This window comes from Oncorhynchus keta, unplaced genomic scaffold (assembly GCF_023373465.1).
Source record: "Oncorhynchus keta strain PuntledgeMale-10-30-2019 unplaced genomic scaffold, Oket_V2 Un_scaffold_8424_pilon_pilon, whole genome shotgun sequence".
In the NCBI taxonomy this organism is placed as follows: domain Eukaryota; kingdom Metazoa; phylum Chordata; class Actinopteri; order Salmoniformes; family Salmonidae; genus Oncorhynchus; species Oncorhynchus keta.
This window is the reverse complement of record NW_026291005.1, coordinates 95,856-117,220: the sequence shown is the minus strand read 5'-3', so window position 1 is coordinate 117,220 and position 21,365 is coordinate 95,856. Positions and strand designations below refer to the sequence as shown.

Here is a 21,365-nt window from a genome sequence, read left to right as displayed (position 1 = left end):
TGCCTCCAGGACAGTCCAAGGCTCTCTAAATGGGATGGATTGGTGCCTCTAGGACAGTCCAAGGCTCTCTAAATGGGATGGATTGGTGCCTCCAGGACAGTCCAAGGCTCTCTAAATGGGATGGATTGGTGCCTCTAGGACAGTCCAAGGCTCTCTAAATGGGATGGATTGGTGCCTCTGAGACAGTCCAAGGCTCTCTAAATGGGATGGATTGGTGCCTCTAGGACAGTCCAAGGCTCTCTAAATGAGATGGATTGGTGCCTCTAAGACAGTCCAAGGCTCTCTAAATGGGATGGATTGGTGCCTCTAAGACAGTCCAAGGCTCTCTAAATGGGATGGATTGGTGCCTCTAAGACAGTCCAAGGCTCTCTAAATGGGATGGATTGGTGCCTCTAGGACAGTCCAAGGCTCTCTAAATGGGATGGATTGGTGCCTCTAAGACAGTCCAAGGCTCTCTAAATGGGATGGATTGGTGCCTCTAAGACAGTCCAAGGCTCTCTAAATGAGATGGATTGGTGCCTCTAGGACAGTCCAAGGCTCTCTAAATGGGATGGATTGGTGCCTCTAAGACAGTCCAAGGCTCTCTAAATGGGATGGATTGGTGCCTCTAGGACAGTCCAAGGCTCTCTAAATGGGATGGATTGGTGCCTCTAGGACAGTCCAAGGCTCTCTAAATGAGATGGATTGGTGCCTCTAAGACAGTCCAAGGCTCTCTAAATGGGATGGATTGGTGCCTCTAGGACAGTCCAAGGCTCTCTAAATGAGATGGATTGGTGCCTCTAGGACAGTCCAAGGCTCTCTAAATGGGATGGATTGGTGCCTCTAGGACAGTCCAAGGCTCTCTAAATGGGATGGATTGGTGCCTCTAGGACAGTCCAAGGCTCTCTAAATGGGATGGATTGGTGCCTCTAGGACAGTCCAAGGCTCTCTAAATGGGATGGATTGGTGCCTCTAGGACAGTCCAAGGCTCTCTAAATGGGATGGATTGGTGCCTCAGACAGTCCAAGGCTCTCTAAATGGGATGGATTGGTGCCTCTGAGACAGTCCAAGGCTCTCTAAATGGGATGGATTGGTGCCTCCAGGACAGTCCAAGGCTCTCTAAATGGGATGGATTGGTGCCTCAGACAGTCCAAGGCTCTCTAAATGGGATGGATTGGTGCCTCTGAGACAGTCCAAGGCTCTCTAAATGGGATGGATTGGTGCCTCTAAGACAGTCCAAGGCTCTCTAAATGGGATGGATTGGTGCCTCTAGGACAGTCCAAGGCTCTCTAAATGGGATGGATTGGTGCCTCTGAGACAGTCCAAGGCTCTCTAAATGGGATGGATTGGTGCCTCTGAGACAGTCCAAGGCTCTCTAAATGGGATGGATTGGTGCCTCTGAGACAGTCCAAGGCTCTCTAAATGGGATGGATTGGTGCCTCTAAGACAGTCCAAGGCTCTCTAAATGGGATGGATTGGTGCCTCCAGGACAGTCCAAGGCTCTCTAAATGGGATGGATTGGTGCCTCTAGGACAGTCCAAGGCTCTCTAAATGGGATGGATTGGTGCCTCTAGGACAGTCCAAGGCTCTCTAAATGGGATGGATTGGTGCCTCTGAGACAGTCCAGGGCTCTCTAAATGGGATGGATTGGTGCCTCTAGGACAGTCCAAGGCTCTCTAAATGGGATGGATTGGTGCCTCCAGGACAGTCCAAGGCTCTCTAAATGGGATGGATTGGTGCCTCCAGGACAGTCCAAGGCTCTCTAAATGGGATGGATTGGTGCCTCTAGGACAGTCCAAGGCTCTCTAAATGGGATGGATTGGTGCCTCTAGGACAGTCCAAGGCTCTCTAAATGGGATGGATTGGTGCCTCTAGGACAGTCCAAGGCTCTCTAAATGGGATGGATTGGTGCCTCTGAGACAGTCCAAGGCTCTCTAAATGGGATGGATTGGTGCCTCTGAGACAGTCCAAGGCTCTCTAAATGGGATGGATTGGTGCCTCTGAGACAGTCCAAGGCTCTCTAAATGGGATGGATTGGTGCCTCCAGGACAGTCCAAGGCTCTCTAAATGGGATGGATTGGTGCCTCTAGGACAGTCCAAGGCTCTCTAAATGGGATGGATTGGTGCCTCTAGGACAGTCCAAGGCTCTCTAAATGGGATGGATTGGTGCCTCCAGGACAGTCCAAGGCTCTCTAAATGGGATGGATTGGTGCCTCTAGGACAGTCCAAGGCTCTCTAAATGGGATGGATTGGTGCCTCTAGGACAGTCCAAGGCTCTCTAAATGGGTTGGATTGGTGCCTCTAGGACAGTCCAAGGCTCTCTAAATGGGATGGATTGGTGCCTCTAGGACAGTCCAAGGCTCTCTAAATGGGATGGATTGGTGCCTCTAGGACAGTCCAAGGCTCTCTAAATGGGATGGATTGGTGCCTCTAGGACAGTCCAAGGCTCTCTAAATGGGATGGATTGGTGCCTCTGAGACAGTCCAAGGCTCTCTAAATGGGATGGATTGGTGCCTCTAAGACAGTCCAAGGCTCTCTAAATGGGATGGATTGGTGCCTCCAGGACAGTCCAAGGCTCTCTAAATGGGATGGATTGGTGCCTCTAGGACAGTCCAAGGCTCTCTAAATGGGATGGATTGGTGCCTCTAGGACAGTCCAAGGCTCTCTAAATGGGATGGATTGGTGCCTCCAGGACAGTCCAAGGCTCTCTAAATGGGATGGATTGGTGCCTCTAGGACAGTCCAAGGCTCTCTAAATGGGATGGATTGGTGCCTCTAGGACAGTCCAAGGCTCTCTAAATGGGATGGATTGGTGCCTCTAGGACAGTCCAAGGCTCTCTAAATGGGATGGATTGGTGCCTCTAGGACAGTCCAAGGCTCTCTAAATGGGATGGATTGGTGCCTCTAAGACAGTCCAAGGCTCTCTAAATGGGATGGATTGGTGCCTCTAAGACAGTCCAAGGCTCTCTAAATGGGATGGATTGGTGCCTCTAGGACAGTCCAAGGCTCTCCAAATGGGATGGATTGGTGCCTCTAATCAGGCCGTTTCACCCATTTATTTTCTGATACCAGTCACCTCCTTCTTAATCCATGAAGGGAAGTGAACAGATGTCGGGAGAATGGGATGCAACCAGGATAGTGAAAAGAGAAGAAGAAAAGGTTGTTGAGCAGATGTTTTGTTTACCTGAGGCGTCAGATCCAGACCCAGAGTGAACAGACTCCCCCTCAGAGAACGACACTGAATCAGACTGGGAGTCGCTGGCTTCGCTGCGAGTGTCGTAATCCGGCGGTTCGTTCACAACTCTCTGATCCCCTTCCTCCTGTTCATACTCTTCCTCCTCCTCTTCCTCGTCTTCCTCTGGGCCCTTCTCTCCCTCCTCCTCCTCCTCCTCTTCTTCTTCTTCCTCCTCCATCACCTCTTCTCCCTCCATGTTGGATCGGTCTCCCTCGGAGGACTCAGCCGTGCTGCCCGTCTCCTGGTCTGATGCCTCCTCTGCCTCTTCCTTGGAGGAGGTGCTGACCCTGCCAACACTCCCCTCACTGGGACGCATCAGCTTCTAGACAAGAGGAGAACAGAAAGGCATCAGGGTCTGTATCGCAAATTACACCCTATTCCCTTTATAGTACACTACTTTTGGCAAAGGCCATAAGGTTTTGGTAAAAGAGTGGACCATGGGGCTCTGTTCAAAACCAGTGCACTTGAAGTGTTTCCCGTAAGTCAGCCAAATAGAAAAAGCAGAAAGGCAGGGAGTTGTCTTTTGGATATGGGCTAGGGCCCGTCTGACTTCAGTGTGTTGGTTGTTTTGGATATGGACTAGGGCCTATATGACTTCAGTGTGTTGGTTGTTTTGGGTATGGACTAGGGCCTGTATGACTTCAGTGTGTTGGTTGTTTTGGATATGGGCTAGGGCCTATATCACTTCAGTGTGTTGGTTGTTTTGGATATGGACTAGGGCCTATATGACTTCAGTGTGTTGGTTGTTTTGATATGGACTTCTTCAGTGTGTTGGTTGTTTTGGATATGGACTAGGGCCTGTATGACTTCAGTGTGTTGGTTGTTTTGGATATGGACTAGGGCCTATATGACTTCAGTGTGTTGGTTGTTTTGGATATGGACTAGGGCCTGTATGACTTCAGTGTGTTGGTTGTTTTGGATATGGACTAGGGCCTATATGACTTCAGTGTGTTGGTTGTTTTGGATATGGACTAGGGCCTATATGACTTCAGTGTGTTGGTTGTTTTGGATATGGACTAGGGCCTATATGACTTCAGTGTGTTGGTTGTTTTGGATATGGACTAGGGCCTATATGACTTCAGTGTGTTGGTTGTTTTGGATATGGACTAGGGCACTTCAGTGTGTTGGTTGTTTTGCATATGGACTTCTTCAGTGTGTTGGTTGTTTTGGATATGGACTAGGGCCTGTATGACTTCAGTGTGTTGGTTGTTTTGGATATGGACTAGGGCCTGTATGACTTCAGTGTGTTGGTTGTTTTGGATATGGACTAGGGCCTATATGACTTCAGTGTGTTGGTTGTTTTGGATATGGACTAGGGCCTATATGACTTCAGTGTGTTGGTTGTTTTGGATATGGACTAGGGCCTGTATGACTTCAGTGTGTTGGTTGTTTTGGATATGGGCTAGGGCCTATATGACTTCAGTGTGTTGGTTGTTTTGGATATGGACTAGGGCCTATATGACTTCAGTGTGTTGGTTGTTTTGGATATGGACTAGGGCCTATATGACTTCAGTGTGTTGGTTGTTTTGGATATGGACTAGGGCTTCAGTGTGTTGGTTGTTTTGGATATGGACTAGGGCCCGTCTGACTTCAGTGTGTTGGTTGTTTTGGATATGGGCTAGGGCCTATATGACTTCAGTGTGTTGGTTGTTTTGGATATGGACTAGGGCCTATATGACTTCAGTGTGTTGGTTGTTTTGGATATGGACTAGGGCCTATATGACTTCAGTGTGTTGGTTGTTTTGGATATGGACTAGGGCCTATATGACTTCAGTGTGTTGGTTGTTTTGGATATGGACTAGGGCCCGTATGACTTCAGTGTGTTGGTTGTTTTGGATATGGACTAGGGCCTGTATGACTTCAGTGTGTTGGTTGTTTTGGATATGGGGCTACTTCAGTGTGTTGGTTGTTTTGGATATGGACTAGATGACTTCAGTGTTGCCTATATGACTTCAGTGTGTTGGTTGTTTTGGATATGGACTAGGGCCCGTCTGACTTCAGTGTGTTGGTTGTTTTGGATATGGACTAGGGCCCGTCTGACTTCAGTGTGTTGGTTGTTTTGGATATGGACTAGGGCCTATATGACTTCAGTGTGTTGGTTGTTTTGGATATGGACTAGGGCCTGTATGACTTCAGTGTGTTGGTTGTTTTGGATATGGACTAGGGCCTATATGACTTCAGTGTGTTGGTTGTTTTGGATATGGACTAGGGCCTATATGACTTCAGTGTGTTGGTTGTTTTGGATATGGGCTAGGGCCTATATGACTTCAGTGTGTTGGTTGTTTTGGATATGGACTAGGGCCTATATGACTTCAGTGTGTTGGTTGTTTTGGATATGGACTAGGGCCTATATGACTTCAGTGTGTTGGTTGTTTTGGATATGGGCTAGGGCCTATATGACTTCAGTGTGTTGGTTGTTTTGGATATGGACTAGGGCCTGTATGACTTCAGTGTGTTGGTTGTTTTGGATATGGGCTAGGGCCTATATGACTTCAGTGTGTTGGTTGTTTTGGATATGGGCTAGGGCCCGTATGACTTCAGTGTGTTGGTTGTTTTGGATATGGACTAGGGCCTATATGACTTCAGTGTGTTGGTTGTTTTGGATATGGACTAGGGCCTATATGACTTCAGTGTGTTGGTTGTTTTGGATATGGACTAGGACCTGTATGACTTCAGTGTGTTGGTTGTTTTGGATATGGACTAGGGCCTATATGACTTCAGTGTTGGTTGTTTTGGATATGGACTAGGGCCTATATGACTTCAGTGTGTTGGTTGTTTTGGATATGGACTAGGGCCCGTCTGACTTCAGTGTGTTGGTTGTTTTGGATATGGACTAGGGCCTGTATGACTTCAGTGTGTTGGTTGTTTTGGATATGGACTAGGGCCTGTATGACTTCAGTGTGTTGGTTGTTTTGGATATGGGCTAGGGCCTGTATGACTGCTCCTCCAGCCGACTACGACTCCATTCTCTTTAATAATACCATACAGGTATAATGACATCAGCTTTTATAACCTTCAAAATCGTTTTTTTCCCCGTTCATATTTTGCACCAGAATGAGGTTCTCCACTACCCATTGTTCCTGCAGTGATGATTCACAATCTTCATCAAAATGATTCTCTAATGTATCTGCACATATTCACCAAGAAGCAGTCGTAGCTGACCAGTATGCAAATTAGGGAGCCAAATGAAGGGCTCTCTCGTCGATGCGATTCGATTCACCTAAGAGATCAGTTCAAAAAAAGGGCTGTTCATTCCCAAACAACCAATCACAAGGCTACGCCGACGAGTCACTTCAGCGGCCGCTGGCAAGACTCGACGCGGTGCTTTGAATACTAGGAAAATGCAAGATTTTGTTCGATTTGGAGGTCGACTTTATTTAGTCAGCAATACACATTTTATAAAAACTAGTCAACACACACTGTTCAGCGGGCCAATCAAAGAACCGGAAAAAAAAAATATATATATATATATATAATCAAAAGAATCGTAAATATCCCATGTGCCCCGACGCCGCGGTGGAAAACAATAATGAAGTGAACCTCAACTCATCGTTAAAAGATACACAACACGGGATGTGGACATTCACTCACAGGAGATAGAGAAGCATCATGCCCTCTCCTCCATTAATTTCTATTGTTGACTGCAGTCAACCACAGTGCAAAAACAGGTACCGAGAGGCGGGACAGGCTGACAAACCAGCAGTGTTTCCCTGTCGTCGCTGGCTCGGTGACCCGACAGGGGCCTGTCCGATCTACAGAGCACGAGAAGATGCATCTCATTTCATTCTAACGTGAAAAGGCTATACTGACTAGCGAAGTGAAAAGACCTGAAAACAGCCCTGCAGAGATGCTACTCTAACTTCCCCTCGTGACCCGTAGCGAAGCCACTCCTACCTCTGTGGTTAGCTCAGGCATGAGGGGCTTGATCCTCTGTCTGTCTGGCTCTCTCCTGCGGCCCAGAGGCTTGTCAAGGTGGGCTGCTTTGGGAGGGTCCCCCCTCTGCGCCCCACCAGCTCGGATGGAATGGGTTTTCCGGTCGTCGTAATAATCTTCGGTCTTGTATTCGGAGGGGTGCCGCACCCCCCTGAGGTTGACCAGTTTCTTCCCGCCAGCCGAGGGGGCAGATCTTTTAGTGGCCTGTCTGGTGGTGGTGTGAGCCGAGGGCCGGAGACGTTTCAGATCGTGGTCATCCCCTCGGTCATTCTTCCTCTTAGATCCTGTAAGGAGGGAGAAAAAAAAAAGTAATTAAATCTTCAATATTATGTTCTTAAATCCCTCTGCCTTGGACTGTGTCAGTTTCTCACTTTATGTCTCCCACCGGAGCGGCATCAGGTCTGACTTTGTGGCTGTGTTATGTGACAAAAAAATTACATACACTACCTTTCTAACGTTTGAGGTCACTTAGAAAAGGTCCTTGTTTTTTTTTAAGAAAAGCCTATTTTTTATCCATTAAAATAACATAAAATTGATCAGAAACACAGCTGAAAACTGAGCTAACAAAATTGTCATAAAGAGTGTAGTTTGAGAAACAGACGCCTCACAAGTCCTCAACTGGCAGCTTCATTAAATAGTACCCGCAAAACCCCAGTCTCATTGTCAACAGTGAAGAGGTGACTCCGGGATGATGGCCTTCTAGGCAGAGATGCAAAGAAAAATCCATATCTCAGACTGGCCAATAAAAATAAAAGATTCAGATGGGCAAAAGAACACAGACACTGGAGAGAGGAACTCTGCCTAGAAGACCAGCATCCCGGAGTCACCTCTTCACTGTTGAGACTGGACAGAGGAACTCTGCCTAGAAGGACAGCATCCTGCCTCTTCACTGTTGACGTTGAGACTGGACAGAGAAACTCTGCCTAGAAGGACAGCATCCCGGAGTCACCTCTTCACTGTTGAGACTGGACAGAGGAACTCTGCCTCCAGCATCCCGCACTCTTCACTGTTGAGACTGGACAGAGGAACTCTGCCTAGAAGGACAGCATCCTGCCTCTTCACTGTTGACGTTGAGACTGGACAGAGAAACTCTGCCTAGAAGGACAGCATCCCGGAGTCACCTCTTCACTGTTGAGACTGGACAGAGGAACTCTGCCTAGAAGGCCAGCATCCCGGAGTCACCTCTTCACTGTTGAGACTGGACAGAGGAACTCTGCCTAGAAGGCCAGCATCCCGGAGTCACCTCTTCACTGTTGAGACTGGACAGAGGAACTCTGCCTAGAAGGACAGCATCCTGCCTCTTCACTGTTGACGTTGAGACTGGACAGAGAAACTCTGCCTAGAAAGCCAGCATCCCGGAGTCACCTCTTCACTGTTGAGACTGGACAGAGGAACTGTGCCTAGAAGGCCAGCATCCCAGAGTCCTCTTCACTGTTGAGACTGGACAGAGGAACTCTGCCTAGAAGGACAGCATCCCAGAGTCGCCTATTCACTGTTGACGTTGAGACTGGTGTTTTGCGGATACTATTTCATAAAGCTGCCAGTTGAGGACTTGTGAGGAGTCGGATCCTCAAACTAGACACTAATGTACTTGTCCTCTTGCCCCTGAACAGGCAGTTAACCCGCTGTTCCTAGGCCGTCATTGAAAATAAGAACTTGTGACTTCCCTGGTTAAATAAAGGTAAAATAAAAAATAAACATGATGGTTGCTGATAATGGGCCTCTGTTCGTCTATGTAGATATTCCATTAAAAATCAGCCGCTCAGTCATTTGCAACATCAACAATGTCTACACTGCATTTCTGATCAATTTGATTGTATTTTAAAACTTGACTCTTTCAAAAACAAGGACATTTCTAAAGTGACCCCAAACTTTTGAACAGTGGTGTATTTACCTGGTTTGTTTGATATAAATAGTTAGTACTTACTTAATACTTTTAAAAATAGGACATTACTGTTCTGTTTTCATGGGCTCCACTCTAGTTCCCTGCAGCTTATCTGGGCGTATGGTTACCAGAGATGGCTCGAGCTGACAAATGATCTAAAGACTGCATTACACAGACAAGAATGTGTTTTACTAGAGATAGCTTAGGGGTAGAACAATCCCTCATTGTCTCAATCATCCTCGCATCTGGGAAACTAAGCAGGGGGTGGGGGGGGGTGAACCCAGAGTGACTTATAACACCCCAATCTGCATGGGATTGCTGGAACCAACCACGACTAAGCATTTTTAGTGTTCGCTATATACTCTGCATTTGTGTAAAGGTTAGGTTACTCGGTCCTAAACTCAAGGGTGGGGGTGGGAATTTAAAAAAAACATTTTTACAATTTTTTTTTTAAAAGACCAGCCTCATTATTGCAATAATTAATCGAAATAAAAAAAAAAATTAAAGTACTGTTTGAAGAAATGATCAAATCTCTCGGTACTGAATTTCCACGACAGTTATTTAGACAGCTTTGGCAAGTCGGTTAGGACATCCACTTAGTGGATGACAAGTCATTTTTCCAACAATTGTTTACAGAGTATTTCACTGTATCACAATTCCAGTGGGTCAGAAGTTTACATACACTAAGTTGACTGTGCATTTAAACAGCTTGGATGTATTTCAAGGCCTACCTTCAAACTCAGTGCCTCTTTGCTTGACATCATGGGAAAATCAAAAGAAATCAGCCAAGACCTCAGAAAAATACTTGTAGACCTTCACAAGTCTGGTTCATCCTTGGGAGTAATTTACAAATGCCTGAAGGTACCACGTTCATCTGTACAAACAATAGTACGCAAGTATAAACACCACGGGACCACGCAGCCATCACACCGCTCGTAATTTGGTGTGAAAAGTGTAAATCGATCCCAGAACAACAGCAAAGGACCTTGAAGATGCTGGAGGAGACAGGTACAAAAGGAACTATATCCACGAAGAACCATCCCAACCGCGAAGCACGGGGTGGTTGGGATGGGGGTGGCAGCATCATGTTGGGGGATGCTTTGCTGCAGGAGGAACTGGTGCACTAGATGGCATCATGAGGTAGTAAAATTATCTGGATATATTGAAGCAACATCTCAAGACATCAGTCAGGAAAGTTAAAGCTTGGTCGCAAATGGGTCTTCCAAATGAACAATGACCCCAAGCATACTTCCAAAGTTGTGGCAAAATGGCTTAAGGACAACAAAGTCAAGGTATTGGAGTGGCCATCACAAAGCTCTGACCTCAATCCTGTGTGGGCGGAACTAAAAAAAGCATGTGCGAACAAGGAGGCCTACAAACCTGACTCAGTTACACCAGCTCTGTCAGGAGGAATGGGCCAAAATTCACCCAAATTAACCTTTTGTGACTAGGGGGCAGTATTTTCATTTTTGGAAAAATAACGTTCCCGTAGTAAACGGGATATTTTGTCAGGACAATATGCATATAATTGACAGCTTAGGATAGAAAACACTCTAAAGTTTCCAAAACTATAAAAATATTGTCTGTGAGTATAACAGAACTGATGTTGCAGGCGAAAGCCTGAGAAAAATTCAAACAGGAAGGGACTCTTATTTAGATCCTCTGCGTTCCTATGCGTCCCTATTGAGCAGTGAATGGGCTATCAACCCGTTTACTTTTTCTATGGCTTCCCTAATGGGCGGCAGCGTAGCCTAGCGGTTAGAGCGTTGGACTAGTAACCGTAAGGTTGCGAGTTCAAACCCCCGAGCTGACAAGGTACAAATCTGTCGTTAATCTGTCGTTAACCCACTGTTCCCAGGCCGTCATTGAAAATAAGAATATGTTCTTAACTGACTTGCCTGGTTAAATAAAGGTTTAAAAAAAAATTAAAAAATGTGTCTAGTGCCACAATACATAGTTTCAGGCTTTTATTTTGAAAAATGAGCCTGAACGTCAACATTGCATCAGTGGTCAGCTGAAGTCTCAGTGTTTTGTGCGTAAAGGACAAATGTGGCCATTGTTTCTCTCTCTCCTACTAAGAAGCCACCTGTCCCGGTTGATATATTATCGAATAGATATTTGAAAAACACCTTGAGGATTGATTATAAACAACATTTGCCATGTTCCTGTCGATATTATGGAGCGAATTTGGAATATTTTTCGGGCGTTTGTGACTGCAATTTCCAGGCGATTTCTCAGCCAAACGTGAAGAACAAACGGAGCTATTGCGCCTACAAAAAAATAATATTTTGGGGAAAAAAGGAACATTTGCTATCTAACTGGGAGTCTCGCGAGTGAAAACATCCGAAGCTCATCAAAGGTAAACAATTTAATTTGATTGCTTTTCTGATTACCGTGACCAAGTTACCTGCTGCTAGCTGGACAACATGCTATGCTAGGCTATCGATAAACTTACACAAATGCTTGTCTAGCTTTGGCTGTAAAGCATATTGAAAATCTGAGATGACAGGGTGATTAACAAAAGGCTAAGCTGTGTCTCAATATATTTCATTTGTGATTTTCATGAATAGGAATATTTTCTAGGAATATTTATGTCCGTTGCGTTATGCAAATTAGTGTCAGTCGACGCTCCCGCACCCGGGATGGGGAGTCACTAATCAAGGAGGAGGGTCCGTCATGGTCTGGGGCGGTAGGTCACAGCATCATCGGACTGAGCTCGTTGTCATTGCAGGCAATCTCAACGCTGTGCGTTACAGGGAAGACATCCTCCTCCCTCATGTGGTACCTTTCCTGCAGACTCATCCTGACATGACCCTCCAGCATGACAATACCAGCAGCCATTACTGCTGAAGAGAGGAGCTCCAGCTACATGTCACGAAATGAAATGCCCTCTTCCTTGGTGGCGGAGAGGAGGAGGGAACGTGTGAAGACAGTCTGAGAAGAGAGGAGCTTTCACGTACTGGACTGGGCAGATAGATAGTCTGTATGGTGTTGTGTGGGTGAGCGGTTTTGAGGGGAACGGAGTGCCCCATAGGGGCGGTGGGGTTATGGTATGGACAGGCATATGCCACGGACAACGAACACAATGTCGTTTTATCGATGGCAATTTGAACGAGACGAGGCCCGGCGTCCTGTCATTCATCTGCCGCCATCACCTCATGTGTCAGCATGAAAATGCACGGCCCCATGTCGCAAGGATCTATACACAATTCCTGGAACCTGAAAAATGTCCCAGTTCTTCTATGGCCTGCATACTCACCAGACATGTAACCACCGGCTGAGCATGTTTGGGATGCTCTGGATCAACATGTACAACCGCGTTCCAATTCCAGCCAGCAGCTTTGCACAGCCATTGAAGAGGAATGGGACAACATTCCACAATCAACAGCCTGATCAACTCTATGCGAAGGAGACGTGTCACGCTGCATGAGGCAAAATGGTGGACACGCCAGATACCGGACTGGTTTTCTGATCCACGCCAGATACCGACTGGTTTTCTGATCCACGCCAGATACCGACTGGTTTTCTGATCCACGCCAGATACCGACTGGTTTTCTGATCCACGCCAGATAGTGACTGGTTTTCTGATCCACGCCAGATAGTGACTGGTTTTCTGATCCACGCCAGATAGTGACTGGTTTTCTGATCCACGCCAGATACTGACTGGTTTTCCACGCCAGATACTGACTGGTTTTCCCACGCCAGATAGTGACTGGTTTTCTGATCCACGCCAGATAGTGACTGGTTTTCTGATCCACGCCAGATACTGACTGGTTTTCTGATCCACGCCAGATAGTGACTGGTTTTCTGATCCACGCCAGATAGTGACTGGTTTTCTGATCCACGCCAGATAGTGACTGGTTTTCTGATCCACGCCAGATACTGACTGGTTTTCTGATCCACGCCACGCCAGATAGTGACTGGTTTTCTGATCCACGCCAGATAGTGACTGGTTTTCTGATCCACGCCAGATAGTGACTGGTTTTCTGATCCACGCCAGATACCGACTGGTTTTCTGATCCACACCAGATACCGACTGGTTTTCTGATCCACACCAGATACTGACTGGTTTTCTGATCCACACCAGATACTGACTGGTTTTCTGATCCACACCAGATACGGACTGGTTTTCTGATCCACACCAGATACGGACTGGTTTTCTGATCCACACCAGATACGGACTGGTTTTCTGATCCACGCGCTCCTACCCTTTTTAAAGATGTGTCCAACAGATGCATCCCAGTCGCGAAATCCATAGATTGATAAATAAAATGTACTATTTTCCTTATATGAACTGTAAATAAAAATCTTTCAAAAATGTTGCATTTATATATATTTTTGTTCAGTGTACACTGCAAAAAGGGACGACAAAGAGTGACAATGATTTGGGCATTACGGTACAGATTGACAATGAGGCTCGCTAATACAACCTTTTAAATATTTTATAAACAGACATAAGTGCACTGTTAAAAGGTACCTTTTTTCTGGTTGACGTGGTGCTCACTCTCAGGATTATAGAGCTCGTCATCCTGGTCCGGGGCCTCGGTGAGGATGTCATCCAGCACGTTGAGCTCTCCCTCTAGGACGACAGATAGGTACAATCACAGTTACACATAGCACATTTCAACTTAAGAGTGCAGAGTCCATTTAGGGTAGCTAACTTGAACCAAGGCCCATAGAGCTCTAGTCAAAACAAGCACTATGGAAAGGAATAAGATGCTATTTGGGATGTAGCTAGCATAAGTGTTTTTAAATCATCTTTGAGAATCAGAGCCGGCTAGACTAGGCAGAGCCGGCTAGACTAGACTAGGCAGAGCCGGCTAGACTAGGCAGAGCCGGCTAGACTAGGCAGAGCCGGCTAGACTAGGCAGAGCCGACTAGACTAGGTAGAGCCGACTAGACTAGGTAGAGCCGACTAGACTAGGTAGAGCCGACTAGACTAGGTAGAGCCGACTAGACTAGGTAGAGCCGACTAGACTAGTTAGAGCCGACTAAACTCAACGAGTTACGGAGTTGAGCGGCAAATAGTCGGAGCTCCAACCAGGGACGGATTACCGAATCACCCAGGGGGCTTTGGGTGACGAAATCAGTATTTTACACGTCAGAGCTCCAGTCAACGCCATCATAAAACGGTTGAGTTTAGTCAGCTAGTTCAGAGGCATGATTCTACTCGTTATCCCTCCCTTGCATAACAGATGGACTCCAAGTTATATAGAAACATCTAAAAGGATGATCAATGGAAACGGGATGCAGCTGAGCTCAATGTTGAGTCTCATAGCAAAAGAGTCTGAATACTTAAGTAAATAAACATGTTTTAACCTGTTGTCGCTTTCTTTTTTTCTGTAAGGTTAGTTTGAACAGAACAGGAGACCCGACCCCCCTTTGTTGTACAATTTAAAGGTCAAACACACTGCATTCCTAACAGTCAGCAATAATCCAATTTAATTCAGGGCTTGTGATATTATACTCAGGCTAAGTATAAGCCTCCAACATCCATAAGATCCACTTTGGGCTCCCGAGTGGCACAGCGTCTCAGTGCTAGAGGTGTCACTACCGACACCCTGGTTCGAATCCAGGCTGTATGACAACTGGGTTGTGATTGGACGGCACATAATTGGCCCAGCGCCGTCCGGGGTTGGCCGTCATTGTAAATAAGAATTTGTTCTTAACCGACTTGATTAGTTAAATAAAAAGGTTCAATTAAATTTTTAAATTAAAACGTTTTTGCAATAATCACTTGCTGTCAAGTCAGTCTTCCTCCAAAGTCAGTCCTTTGACTAGAACCACTAAACGACTAACTTCTTGTAGCAGGCAATAAGAAAAATCAACAGGCCTCGTAAACAAGCTCTCAAGCCCACATGCTAGTGAGTAGCCAGCTACTCTTTATACACTATAGTTACAAAAGTATGTGGACACCCCTTCAAATTAGTGGATTCTGCCATTTAAGCCGTAATGTAATAACCCGTTGCTGACAGGTGTATAAAATCGAGCACACAGCCATGCAATCTCCATAGACAAACACTGGCAGTAGAATGGCCCGTACTGAAGAGCTCAGCGACTTTCAAAGTGGCAGTCATAGGATGACACCCTTTCCAACAAGTCAGTTTGTCAGATTTCTGTCCTGCTCGAGCTTCGCCGGTCAACTGTCTGTGCTGTTATTGTGAAGTGGAAACGTCTAGGAGCAACAACGGCTGCGCTGCAAAGTGGTAGGCTACCTGCCCCAATGCATAGTGCCAACTGTAAAGTTGTGGAGGACGGATAATGTTTTGGGGCTGTTTTTCATGGTTCGGCTTTTTAGCTCCAGTGAAGGGAAATCTTAACGCTACGGCATACAACAACATTCTAGACGATTCTGTGCTTCCAACTTCGTGGCAACAGCTTGGGAAGACACTTTCCTGTTTCAGCATGACTGCCTCCGTGCAAAGTGAGGTCCAGACAAAAATTGTTTGTCGAGATCGGTGTGGAAGAACTGGACTGTCCTGCACAGAGCCCTGAACTCAACCTTGTCGAACACCTTTGGGATGAATTGGACCGCTGACTGCGAGCCAGGCCTAATCACCCAACATCAGTGACCAACCTCACTAATGCTCTTGTGGCTGAATGGAAGCAAGTCCCCGCAGCAATGTTCCAACATCTAGTGGAAAGCCTTCCCAGAAGAGTGGAGGCTGTTATAGCAGCAATGTTCCAACATCTAGTGGAAAGCCTTCCCAGAAGAGTGGAGGCTGTTATAGCAGCAATGTTCCAACATCTAGTGGAAAGCGTTCCCAGAAGAGTGGAGGCTGTTATAGCAGCAATGTTCCAACATCTAGTGGAAAGCCTTCCCAGAAGAGTGGAGGCTGTTATAGCAGCAATGTTCCAACATCTAGTGGAAAGCCTTCCCAGAAGAGTGGAGGCTGTTATAGCAGCAATGTTCCAACATCTAGTGGAAAGCCTTCCCAGAAGAGTGGAGGCTGTTATAGCAGCAATGTTCCAACATCTAGTGGAAAGCCTTCCCAGAAGAGTGGAGGCTGTTATAGCAGCAATGTTCCAACATCTAGTGGAAAGCCTTCCCAGAAGAGTGGAGGCTGTTATAGCAGCAATGTTCCAACATCTAGTGGAAAGCCTTCCCAGAAGAGTGGAGGCTGTTATAGCAGCAATGTTCCAACATCTAGTGGAAAGCCTTCCCAGAAGAGTGGAGGCTGTTATAGCAGCAATGTTCCAACATCTAGTGGAAAGCCTTCCCAGAAGAGTGGAGGCTGTTATAGCAGCAATGTTCCAACATCTAGTGGAAAGCCTTCCCAGAAGAGTGGAGGCTGTTATAGCAGCAATGTTCCAACATCTAGTGGAAAGCCTTCCCAGAAGAGTGGAGGCTGTTATAGCAGCAATGTTCCAACATCTAGTGGAAAGCCTTCCCAGAAGAGTGGAGGCTGTTATAGCAGCAATGTTCCAACATCTAGTGGAAAGCCTTCCCAGAAGAATAGAGCTTTTTAGCCGCAAAGGGGGTGGACCATCTCCATATTAATGGCCAATGATTTTGGCATGAGATATTCGACGATCAGGTGTGCACATACTGTTGATCGTGTCGGTCAGGTACATGATATTTTCTACGTTAGTTATATGACTAACACCAGATATAAAGTAACAAAACATTTTTCCATTGTGGAAATGTTTTGTTTTTTAAATGTTTTATAATCACAGGACTGACTTATGCGTCAAGGGAAAAAAACTGTCTTGAGAGGTGTCAGCCAAATAGCGTATGTTTGCTGTGCGTGTGAAAAGATAAGACGACCTACGAAAACACCAAATTATGCAAATTAACCCAAATCTAATTTTCCACAGCTAGCAGTTAACTTCCCTAATGTGTAGGTAGTTTGTAATCTATTGACAACATAAAATTGGCTGTTTCTGCATATTGATTACGAGACTTCAAAACAGTGTTTTGACATTTCTAAAACAGTCCTAATGATGGAAAAATGCATCACCCAGAGACACATGTGTTTATTTTGCAAGCTATACCACTCAATGCTGTACTGCTAGCTATACCACTCAATGCTGTACTGCTAGCTATACCACTCAATGCTGTACTGCTAGCTATACCACTCAATGCTGTACTGCTAGCTATACCACTCAATGTTGTACTGCTAGCTATACCACTCAATGTTGTACTGCTAGCTATACCACTCAATGTTGTACTGCTAGCTATACCACTCAATGTTGTACTGCTAGCTATACCACTCAATGTTGTACTGCTAGCTATACCACTCAATGTTGTACTGCTAGCTATACCACTCAATGTTGTACTGCTAGCTATACCACTCAATGTTGTACTGCCAGCTATACCACTCAATGTTGTACTGCCAGCTATACCACTCAATGTTGTACTGCCAGCTATACCACTCAATGTTGTACTGCCAGCTATACCACTCAATGTTGTACTGCAGGTTATACCACTCAATGTTGTACTGCAGGTTATACCACTCAATGTTGTACTGCAGGCTATACCACTCAATGTTGTACTGCAGGCTATACCACTCAATGTTGTACTGCAGGCTATACCACTCAATGTTGTACTGCCAGCTATACCACTCAATGTTGTACTGCCAGCTATACCACTCAATGTTGTACTGCTAGCTATACCACTCAATGTTGTACTGCTAGCTATACCACTCAATGTTGTACTGCTAGCTATACCACTCAATGTTGTACTGCTAGCTATACCACTCAATGTTGTACTGCTAGCTATACCACTCAATGTTGTACTGCTAGCTATACCACTCAATGTTGTACTGCTAGCTATACCACTCAATGTTGTACTGCTAGCTATACCACTCAATGTTGTACTGCTAGCTATACCACTCAATGTTGTACTGCTAGCTATACCACTCAATGTTGTACTGCTAGCTATACCACTCAATGTTGTACTGCTAGCTATACCACTCAATGTTGTACTGCTAGCTATACCACTCAATGTTGTACTGCTATCTATACCACTCAATGTTGTACTGCTAGCTATACCACTCAATGTTGTACTGCTAGCTATACCACTCAATGTTGTACTGCTAGCTATACCACTCAATGTTGTACTGCTAGCTATACCACTCAATGTTGTACTGCAAGCTATACCACTCAATGTTGTACTGCAAGCTATACCACTCAATGTTGTACTGCAAGCTATACCACTCAATGTTGTACTGCAAGCTATACCACTCAATGTTGTACTGCAAGCTATACCACTCAATGTTGTACTGCTAGCTATACCACTCAATGTTGTACTGCTAGCTATACCACTCAATGTTGTACTGCTAGCTATACCACTCAATGTTGTACTGCAAGCTATACCACTCAATGTTGTACTGCCAGCTATACCACTCAATGTTGTACTGCCAGCTATACCACTCAATGTTGTACTGCTAGCTATACCACTCAATGTTGTACTGCTAGCTATACCACTCAATGTTGTACTGCTAGCTATACCACTCAATGTTGTACTGCTAGCTATACCACTCAATGTTGTACTGCTAGCTATACCACTCAATGTTGTACTGCTAGCTATACCACTCAATGTTGTACTGCTAGCTATACCACTCAATATTGTACAACAGTAGGATTGAAAAGGACCATAGAGTTTAGTCTGCTTTGTGTTCTTTTTTTGCCAATGAAAATCTGGTTTGCAGTGGCATGGACCGAATCATAGTTAAAGCATTCTCCATTTAAGGTTTTATCGATTTCCTCCTAAACTAAACGCACCGTGTAAAGGTCCCGTGTTTCACGAGTTGGAATATTAGATCCCAGTAAAGGTCTATATGTGCAAAAAGCGTATTTCTCTCATTTTGTGCACAAATTCGTTTACATCCCTGTTAGTGAGCCGTTCTCTGATTAAACAGCCTGATCAATACACAGGTGGACCTTGTGCTAGGGACACAAAAAGGCCACTCAAATGTGGAGGTTTTTTTTGTTTGTTAATGTTTTAGGGGAGCGTGCAATTGGCATGCTGACGGCAGTAATCTCCACCAGAGCTGTGTCAGAGAATTTAATGTTCAAGCTGAATCCAACGTTGTTTTAGAGAATTTGGCAGTAAGTCTAACAGGCCTCACAACCACACGTAACCACGCCAGCCCAGGACCTCCACATCTGGGTTCTCCACCTGTGGGATCATCGGAGACCACCCACCCGGACAGCTGTGAAGTATTTCTGTCTGTAATAAAGCCCTTTTGTTTGGAAAAACTAATTCTGGTTGTTTGGGCCTGGCTCCCCAGTAGGTGGACCTGGTTCCCAAGTGGGTGAGCCTTTGCCCTCCCAGGGCTAGCCATGGCTGCGCCTGTGCCCAGTCATGTCAAATTCATAGATTAGGACCTAATGAATTTATAATAATAAATGGCGAGTAGGCTGGGGGAAAAAATGGGTTAAATATGCATACTTTGTTTTGGGAAACATCCGTTTCCACCACCATGCTAGACACTAATGCTACTTCCTGATGTTGCACGGCTGCGTTCTGCCAGGGGTAAACAGACTGCTGAAACCTGATTGGCTTAGAGAGAAGCAACATCCCCGACTGGCATTAGGCATTTTAGTGTTGTGTTGGAAAACGTGTCAAAGAAAGCACACATATTTTGCCAGTTTTTGCCCGCCATCTCACCATAAAATATTGTTAAGGAGTTACAACTTGACGACTTTGCAGCATGAATGGATCATGTACGTACCGGTACATGGGGGAATTTCGCTACACACGCAATAACATCTGCTAAATATGTGTTTGAGACCAATAACATCCATTTCCAGATGTGTTTGGACAGTAAGACATCACCAAACGCCGGAATATTACCCGAATACACATTTAATTAGCATCACACATCTCCAATAGTATTCTACTTAAATTAGGGGGGAAAAACAGCTGAATAACGTGATTTACTTTTGTCGATCTACCCTTATTTAACCTTCAACGAGCCAAGTCAGTTAAAATAAGAACAAATTGGTATTTCCAATGACGGCCCTGGAATGGAGGTTTGGTTACTTAGATCCGGGCGGAGGCACAAATCAGCTTGATTGTTGTTTTTCTAACTAATGCGACATGATTACTACCGGTTAAGCATCGCTGTAGACAACGTTACCTAACACCTCAAAATGGTTCATTTAGCTGTGGCCAGAGGGTATAAACTCTGGGTGTCATTTTAACAACAAACAAAAAAAAAAACTATCGATAGTGAACTACCAAAAACTATGGCGAATGTCGTTCGCTCATGTAACTTATATAACTGTCTGTGTCCCCCTCCTCTCCTCCCCAAAATTAAAAATGAATCATTCTTGAAGGCAAATTGTGAGTAATTGGAATTACTTTACCATCAACTATGGCTTTCTAGCTAAACAAACACACACACACACACACACACACACACACACACACACACACACACACACAGCGATAGGAGAGAGAATGGTTAGAGGCGTCGTTACCTTTGTCGTCTCGTCTGTCGACCGCCATCTTCCGCCCCTTTCCCTGCTTTCCGCAAACCTTTAGAGGACTCGTTTTGTCTCCTCTCACGGTTGCCCTATATGTCTAATAGTTGCCCTATACCCAATCGTTGCTCTATATCTAACTAAAACATCTACAATGTGGTAAATGGATGGTTCCCTCGTCAATGTTTACTGGAAGTAAGGTCTCATCGTAGCAGCTGAAATGGCGGATGACTGCATCCCTCCTGCTGCTGCTGCAAAGGGTCGTTACCACAGCCACAAAGTCTGAAACTCCTCCTATTTCAGGCACGTTGACGTCTTTTAAATGTGATGAAACCTAACATTAAACACAACTTTTAACCCTAACGTTGACCAAACTGGTAACCTTATATATCAAAAATAAAAATAATATATATATTTTTTTTTAAAGATATCGTTTACTTTGAGGCTGTGCTATCTAGTGGACCGCTGCAAAACGTTTTACCCACAACTCCAAGGGCTGGGGGGGAGAGGCTCAACTCTAAGGGAAACATGTCTCCCTCCAGCAGGTGGCGATGTTTCCCCCACTAAAGCAAGGAATTCGTTTTTTTGTTTGGAGATCAATAACTTTTGAATTTGGCCAACAACAAAAATGAATGGCTTTTAAAGTAAGCATTTCAGGGTAAGGTCTACTACACCCGTTGTATTCAGCGCATGTGACAAATAAACACATATGGGCGTGGTCTCGAGATAGCTTATGCAGCGTAGCCTAGTGGTTAGAGCGTTGGACTAGTAACCGGAAGGTTGCGAGTTTAAACCCCCGAGCTGACAAGGTACAAATCTGTCGTTCTGCCCCTGAACAGGCAGTTAACCCACTGTTCCCAGGCCGTCATTGAAAATAAGAATGTGTTCTTAACTGACTTGC

General features: G+C 45.4%; 1 protein-coding gene across 13 annotated transcripts in view; it reads right to left on the bottom strand.

Annotated features, from left to right (window-relative positions):
- Window positions 1-20,740, bottom strand: part of ythdc1 (YTH N6-methyladenosine RNA binding protein C1) — an 89,403-nt gene extending 68,663 nt beyond the window's left edge. For 5 of the 13 annotated variants that reach the window (XM_052517546.1, XM_052517551.1, XM_052517549.1 and 2 more), the window contains exons 1-4: window positions 20,462-20,739; window positions 13,509-13,610; window positions 7,108-7,430; window positions 3,163-3,535 (exon numbers count right to left, since the gene is read on the bottom strand). In XM_052517546.1, coding sequence (XP_052373506.1) covers window positions 3,163-3,535; window positions 7,108-7,430; window positions 13,509-13,610; window positions 20,462-20,489 — 826 coding nt within the window. In that variant the 5' untranslated portion in view covers window positions 20,490-20,739. Of the gene's footprint in view, window positions 1-3,162; window positions 3,536-7,107; window positions 7,431-13,508; window positions 13,611-20,461 lie in introns of all 13 variants that reach the window. The other 8 variants (XM_052517550.1, XM_052517547.1, XM_052517553.1 and 5 more) reach the window with 2 other exon arrangements.
- Between the last annotated feature and the right edge of the window lie 625 nt (window positions 20,741-21,365).